The sequence below is a fragment of the Pipistrellus hanaki genome (assembly GCF_964339955.1).
Source record: "Pipistrellus hanaki genome assembly, chromosome: 3".
Lineage (NCBI taxonomy): Eukaryota > Metazoa > Chordata > Mammalia > Chiroptera > Vespertilionidae > Pipistrellus > Pipistrellus hanaki.
In genome coordinates this window covers 20987951-20996426 of record NC_140505.1, presented here as the reverse complement: position 1 = coordinate 20996426, position 8476 = coordinate 20987951, and the positions used below count along the sequence as shown (strand labels likewise).

The following is an 8476-nucleotide window of genomic DNA, read 5'->3' as shown; positions in this document are numbered from 1 at the left end:
ATAAGAGCTCATAGAGAGCTTAGATATAGCTGCCATGTCAAACAGCTAGAGTGTGCTGGGCAGGAGGGAGAGGAGAAGCTGCTGAGCCAGAGAGTTCAGATACCGCTATGATGTAAGATGGTGAGTGTAGAGGCAGGTAATAATTGTAGGTTCAGAGACTGCTACTACTAGGTGAGAAAGATATGTATTTGCCAGATGGTGTTTGGCTGCCTGATTGGGACACTGTTGAGAAGGACTATTTTGTCTTATGGAAAATAGAAAAATAGGCCTCCTTGGCTTCATGGAACAAGAATCCTAGTTTGCTTTCCCTGGATTCAGAGCCTCTTCAAGATTCAAGTTGGAGTAGACAGAGTGAAAATTGATGCTGAAAATATATAAACACCAGACATAATTCAGGTGACTTAAGAGATGCAGATGATTTATTATTTCATAATTTAAACCTTCAGTGGTGACAACAGAGGTGAGGAATAAATTATGTTTTTATCTCTTCTTGGTTTAGGCCAGTTTCTGATGATTTATCCTCTCTTCAGGCCAAAGTTGTTAGAGTCTGTTGCTATAAGAGAAAACAAAACAAAATGCCGGAGTTGCTTCTTTTTTTTCTGAGCTAACATATTTCTAACACAAGTAATTTAAAAGGTGTGAGTAATTGTAAAGGATCAAGGAAATGAAAACTAAATCCAGAAAGAAAAAAAAGGATTTTTTTTTTTACCTCAACTGTAAATACTCTGAATTTTATAACAGAAGTGGTTTTATAAATAAGCTGTTCATTTATCCATGTTTAGTAGAATGATTCACACACTTTGATATACATACAATTTGCTGGATGAATTAAGAGAGGAGAGCCAAGGAAATATTTGGGACATTCCAAGGACTCTGGGTGAAGAAAATCTAATGTCATTAAAATCTAAAATCACTCTTTAAAATTATCAAAAATGAAACCAGTCAAGCATGGAATAAAGTCAAAATGTTTGTTGTAAACTTAAATATAAAAGCAAAAATGACAAAGCATTTTAGGACCAAGACAAATAATATTTTTAAAATGTTATTTATTAACAGTATGCTAGATCTAAATGCCCAACTTACATAACAGAAAAATCAGCAGAGAGACAGAAGGTAAAAATATAATCAGCATCCCTAATACTAAAGGGAGTCTCAAAATTGCCTCTAGTTCCATATGGTAACGTTTTGTACTTTTTATTTCTATGCCATACCCTTTATAGGCATAGCTTATTACTAAATGACATAGTGAAAAAAATAACAAAGTCACTAGGACAGTAAAAACATAGTAAAATTTTAAGATATGCTCTCTCTCAGAAAATACACCACTTACATGTCTAATGGATTAAAAGTAAATAATTTATGAAGTTACAACTGGAAACATACAGATTGGTGGTGATCATTACAACTAGGTAATTTGGCAATAGGTATAAAAAAACAATAAGAGTGTACATACTATATTTATGCTTTGATCAATCTCTCTTCTAGGGATTTAACCTGAGACTATAATCAGACAATTGCTCCAAAATGTATATTCATTTAAGGATATTATTTACAGGAAGTTTGTAATAATGAAAAACTGGAAGTACTCTAAATATTCATAATAACCCATTTTAAAATAAATTGTTTTTCATTTTTAAATTGAATACCAAATGTCAAAAAATAATTGTATAGGCCTAATTTTAAGATGGGAAATGTCCATAATAATCTCTAAGTTAAAAAAGTACTTTTATGTTTACTTAGAAAAACATTTAAAAGATATGCATCTATATTATTAATGAAAATTGTCTTTGTGTGTTGTTAAAATGTATGCTTAATTTATATATCTACCAAGGTAACTTTGATATTTTAATAAATATTTGATAATATATTAACAATCAGAAATATAAAGTTTGAAAATAAAATTACCTATATTGTAATTCACTGTTAGTTTAGTTCTAAAACCAAAATTTACCTGGATAGCCCTACTTTCTGTTTATATGCATTTCAGAATCTTTATCTTAATTCTATGTACCCATGTATCCAAATATATTTTCATTGAGCTTATTTAAAATAGAATTATAATATTATAATAATATATATTTTAAACTGTCAGGCATTGAAAAAGCTTTATGTGTAAGCACAGGAAGGGGAGAAGGCAAAGTAAAACCTGATAACTTCTCCCTACCTGCCTGCCCTACACCTCCATCCTCTCAATTCTTTGTCCTCAAAATATACAGAAACTTACATATACATAGATGTTGAAAAAGAAGAGGATATGTTTTAAAGTTAAAAGATTAAAAAGAAAGAGGTCTACTTAAATGGAAAAGGAAAGAAATATTTTAAACTAGAGGCCCAGTACATGAAAATTCAGCCCTCCCTGCGCCCTCTCATAGTCCAGGAGCCCTCAAGGGTGGGAGGCAACCCAGCGATCAGGAGAAGGCAACGCCCCATCACACCTCTGCTGCTGCCACTGCCAGCAGCATAAGCCTCTGTTGACCCTAGTTACCTGAGCCTCAGGCAGCCCTGGACAGCTGGGCAGCTGACATCTGAGGCTTGCCTGTGCCTCAGGCATTGGCTGGGCAGCCACCATCCAAAGCTTACATGCCTCTTGGACTGGCCCTGGGTGGGTGGGAGGCTGAAGGAACTGGGGGACTCCGGAGGCATGTGCACCTACCGCCCTGACGAGGCTGAAGGGACTGGGTGCCACCATCATGTGGATGTGGGTGCCACCATCTTTGAGAGCATGGAAGTCAATTAGCATATTCCCTTCTTATTGCCAGTGGGCACCACCATCTTTGTTATGATATGAGGGTCAATTAGCATATTACTTCTTTATTAGATAGGACTAGAGGTCCTTTGCATGATATTCGTGCAAGAATAGGCCTTTCTTCCCCTGGCTTTGCTCCTGGCCACCCGAGAGCCTGCAAGTTCTTGCTCCTGGCCAGAGCACCATTCCTGTAGCTCCCTCTGCTGCTCCCCCACTCATAGCAGGTGTCCTGCCCCCCTGGTTGCTCTGCGTGTGCATATGCAAATTAACCTGCCATCAGTAGGTTAATTTGCATCCTCACTCCTGATTGGCTGTGGGTGTAGCAGAGGCACAGTCAATTTACATGTTTGTCTATTATTAGGTAAGATAATAAGACTCAAATTCCATGGGTAATTTCCTTTATCATAAGTCTCAAAAATAAATTTTCAATTAATTATAAAGTAAATATAAAATGTAAATATGATATGTACGATAGTTTTAAAAATAAAATGTAAGTTACAAATATGATTGAAGCCAAATAGCTTCAGAAGATGCTAAACTGCTGAACTGCAATAAAAAGTATACTGTACCAATATATACTCCCACCTACAATGTGTAATTGTTTGATATTCTCACCAATCCTAAATGTCACCTTTTTTTTTAATGTGATCCATTCTTATAGGATGTAGGGGACCTTCATTTTTATTTTATCTTTTTCTGATGAGTACTGATGTTGATAATTTTTTCATGTTTTCATACTCTTTGATATAAAAACTATTAAGTATTAGTCAAAATTTCACTTAGATTTTCTATATATTTGTACATATTTCATTCTTATAACACATACTACATGTTTTTTTCATGAAGTGACTCTTCAAATATTTTAACTACTAGGTTCTCCCACCTTTTGTTATTGTTTCATATGGATTCTTTATAGAATCTGAATATGAGTCTTCATTGGAAATATGTATTAAAAATGTGTTTTCCCACTTTGTGATTTCCCTTTTAAAGGAAGCCCTTTGGGAAACAAAACATCTTAAAAAAAATTTAAATGTTACTGTATTATGGTTCAAAACATACAATTCAAAACAATTAATCACACAGTTCTATACTCACCTTACAGATGGGGATAATGTGCTGTTAATGCTGTCTTCTTCTGACTCAGACCTATAAACATAATAAAATTTATTTTAAAGTGGAGAAAATGTTTAAATGTTAATTTAGTGACTATTTAAATTAATGTTTTCAAAGAAAGAGTGATTCAATAAATGAAATATATTCCTGTAACAAAATAAAAGAATATAAATCAAACAGATGCTGTCTAAATATTCAAACAAATGCCATCAGCCACCTTGCTTTGTTGATAAAATCCTCTTATTCTCATTTTACATTTATTCAAGAGTTTGAGAAGCCAGATTTGTACAGATAGCCCCTCCCTCTGATTCTATGTTATCCCTAACTTTTCAGGTCAAATTAAGACAAAAACCATTAAGTAGTCAAAGATTTCAGTTAAATGCTCTATTTATTTATACATATTTCATTCTTCCTCTCACATCACATACTTCATGCATGCTCTTCCTATTAATTTTTGGAATACAAAATGAGAGGTAAATACTTCTGTAGGAAAATACAGTGAATTATTAGCAAAGGACTCAATAATGATGTTTAAATATTAGGGTAAGCCACACAGCTATCAGAGCTGTGTAGTGGAAATATTCTGAACCCATAAATATTTATGTAACTGATTACAGATAATGTGGTGGTGATTTCACTTACTAATTTGGTATATCTAAAGTTTACAATACATTGGAAAACCATTATTATCTTCCATTTATAGAGTTATGGAGATTAATTTTTAAATATGTCTTTATGGATATTTTTAGAGAGAGAGGAAGGGAGAAGAGTAGAGAGATAAAAACATTGATGAGAGAGAAATATCCATCAGCTGCCTCCTGCACATGCCCCATGGGGAGCCCACAGCTGGGGCATGTGCTCTAAACAGGAATCAAACCAGTGACCTTTTGGTTTATGGGTTGACACTAAAAGGTGCTCTAATAAAGGTGTTTCCCACTGGTCTGAGACTGTATCTGAAACATTAATTTTCTGAAAGTTCCCTTGCAATGCAGTGCCACCTATTCTCATCAAGCCTAGTGGTAAAAATGAATAAAACCAGAAAAAAATATGGAGAATACCAAGCTGGTTTTAAATATATCACTGGGCCTCTCCACATATTGCTTTACTTATAGTCTTAGATTATAACTGACGAAATCTGAATACTATTTTTTGGCTTATTTAATTAAATAAATACACACACACACACACACACACACACACACACACACACACACAGTGACCCAGTGCATGAAATTTGTGCACATTAAAAGGGAATTAATTAGAGGAAATATTTTAATATTGCTATTTGCCCTTTCTGTATAATAGAAGTGTCAGATATGAAAGAAAGATAGTAAAATTTATATGAAAAATCTTCCTCCTGTCAGAGTCTGGGGTGTGCCATGGGAACCAGGGTCAAGTCCCTGCACACCCATATGCGCCTCAAAATCACACAAAACCCAGACCGGGCCAGCCCCACTCCCATTGGGCTAGATCCAGACCCAGTTGGCCCCACCCCTGTCAAGCCCTGTCAGGTGTGGGGCACAGCCTGAGGTCTCCCAGCCTGGCACCGGGGCAGGGGGCATGGCCTGAGATCCCTCAGCCTGGGCCAGGGTGGTGAGTGCACCTTGAGGTTCCCTGTAAAACCCCACAGGCGGAGGGCACAGCCTGAGGTCCCATGTAAAGCCCCTCAGGCAGGGGCATGGCCTGAGGTCATCTGTCAAGACCCACATTGTGGGGGGCATGGCCTCAGGTCCCCTGGCCTGGCGCCCAGGCGGAGAGCATGGCTTCACATCCTCTGGCCCGGTGCCGGGGTAGGGGGCACAGCCGGAGGTTTCCCCATCAAGCTCTGCTGGGTGGGGGGTCATGGCCTGAGGTCCCCTGTCAAGCCCCTCCAGGCAGGGGGGCACAGCCTCAGGTCCCCTGCCCCAGTCCAGAGCCATGCAGCCTCAGGTCCTGCTGATTGCTCGTTAAAGCTTGTTAACTTGGCCTCTACTCTGGGCACAGCCATCTTGTGTTATGGAATCCCTGCTTCTGCTGTGAGTATAGCCATCTTGTGATGGCATGATGGTCAATTTGCATATTCCCTCTTCATTAGATAGAACATATACATACAGTAACCACCTCTGCTTGCCTGATCACTCCTAACTGCTCCCCTGCCTGTCTGATTACCCCTAACTGCTCACCTGCTGGCCTGATCGCTCCTAATTGCCTCTGCCTCAGGCCCTGCACCCAGGACCCAGGCTTCCCTCCACTAGCCAGCCACAAGCACCTGGGACCCAGGCTGGCTTCGGCCAGGCCGGCCACAGGCATCTGGGACCAGGGACTGCTTTGCCTGAACCTGGCTTTGTCAGGAAGATCATCTGGAAGACATCCAGTCTAATTAGCATATTACCACTTTATTAGTATAGGTATATAGATATATAGATATATAGATATATAGATATATAGATATATACCTCTCACTTCCAGTTTCACCTCTGTAGCACAGATCTCTTATTTTATCCTGCTTTATTAAAACAGCAGCAATAATGATAAACATAGGTACAGAAATGTAGAAAATGAGTTGAATTCTGCGTTTTGGAGAAGCAGGTCTTTGGACCAATGAACTTTTACCTAGAAAAGAAAATGGCCATTTTAAATTATGTCAGAGATTTTTTTATTATTACCCAAATGAAAAGGTGGAGTGGCCTATCATTACCAACACTATTCCCAAACACTAAACATATATATATATATATATATATATATATATATATATATATATATATATATATATATGTGTGTGTGTGTGTGTGTGTGTGTGTGTGTGTGTGTGTGTGTGTGTGTATGTATATATATATTAAAATCAAAACCAACTAATGTACAAAATGAGTTGTTACTGGTGCTTTACTGATGATTTCGCATTTTCCATCTTCTACCATATTTTTGACTGAAGGTAATGTTCTTTCTGAAGCATATGTTTAATACTTGTAAATATTCTTCAAATCTTTTCTGATACAGCTCTCCAAAATTCAAACATCCATATCACAGAGATTGTTGGAATCATATCTAAATGTGAGAATTAAACCTAGGCATTTAATTTCTCCTATACTACTACTATTTTTTTCAAAAATTAAAAATTAGTAGTCACTAAATAACTTATTTAACTAAATTGTTTAATCAAATATGCAGCAATAAGAAATTAAAATGGTTCTAGGATTATTTTATACAATGCATGGCTAAGCCTGGCATTACCCCACTTTTGACTACTAATGCTAATATCTACATTTTTCTCATCAGTTCTTGCTCATTCTCAATTGAGAATGTAGCTCCTCAGTTTCCATCTCTTTGTATATACTAGTCTCCTTTATGGGTTTATACTATGTCAAGTTTACTTTCTCCACAGTTTATTAGTCTGCTTACTTTTAATGAATACGGAAAACTATTCTCTCTTCTTTGCCAGTTGGAAAAGAGGAAAAGACAGGCAGAGGAGCCACTCTCCAGCTGCACTTATCTATGATCACTGAGTCTCAACAATTCCTATTAGAACTGCCTTGGACCTTTTGCCTTTTTCTCATAAGATTTTCCAAGTGAGTGCAAGGGAGGAAGTTCAACACTTTCTGTTTGTCTGCTCTGCGCATGAGTTTGAAGTTCCCAGTATTATTAGGATAAGGATTACTACATTATATTCGTAACCAGAAAGGCACTAAACCAGATGGAAAGTTCAACCTCTCTGATTATGTCCTGCAGAATGATTCTCAGCTACTTGTATAATCTTTTGGGTGATCAAAGACACTAATTGAGTTATCTGAAAAGAATGTAATATATTGCCAGGTGGCTTCAAGCATGAGTAAAATTTCCAAGAACCAGAAAAATCATTCTTACTTTTTCCCCTTATACTACTGTCTAGTTTTAAAAAACTCTACTATTAACAGCCAAGAAAGAATATTTTCTATTAACTCTCCTTTTAGTTTGGTGTTCTTTATTTAATTGATAACTCTGAGTCTCCATTTTTCACAGGTAAAAAAAAAAAAAAAAAAAAATAGTACCCAATAATCTGCCTAAAAGTTTCTTCTTTTACTTCATTCTAAAGATGCTTTGGGGAATCATTGCAGCACTTACCTATTCACATATTTATGAGAAAATAATATATGTGTACACTTACACTGAGAGAGCAGCTGAGAAGGCCCACAGGCATTTCTTTAATTATTGTCAGCTGAATCCAGTGGCAGCGGCTTAGCCAAAAGGCAGGAGTGTTTCAGCTTGACCTTCAGCTCAGATGCCAGGGGGGTGGGTTTTATTGTGTAAATCCAGCCAAGCACCAGGAATGAAAACGGCCTGGGCCCACCCTAGAATGCTCATGGTCTCCTTTGTCTTGACTTTAGTAAAACTTCTTGTTTTTCTCCTTGTATAAAATAAACACACTGTACTGGCTAGGAGTCACTGTTCCTGTCCCTGCTGTCCCTGTCCATGTAGAGGACAGTGGTCCCACCCGGCCCCACCTTTTCCCTTCTATCTCTGTGTGTGTCTCTTTCTTTCATTTTCTCAGACCCCAGCCAACCCTACTCAGGAACTGGAATGCTCTCCAGCAGCACTAAACATGGGAAAAAGAGAAATATTTACAATTATGATCTCTGAACACATAATAATCTGGCCACT

At 37.3% G+C, this 8476-nt stretch overlaps 1 protein-coding gene across 1 annotated transcript in view; it reads right to left on the bottom strand.

Annotated features, from left to right (window-relative positions):
• LOC311618707 (disintegrin and metalloproteinase domain-containing protein 5-like) overlaps positions 1-8476 on the bottom strand; it is a gene marked incomplete at its 5' end in the record, with an annotated part of 90563 nt that continues 82087 nt past the window's right edge. The window contains 3 exons of the mRNA XM_084876258.1: positions 1-553; positions 3842-3892; positions 6295-6451. Of these exons, the coding sequence (XP_084732384.1) occupies positions 541-553; positions 3842-3892; positions 6295-6451 (221 nt within the window). The 3' untranslated portion in view covers positions 1-540. The remainder of the gene's footprint in view (positions 554-3841; positions 3893-6294; positions 6452-8476) is intronic.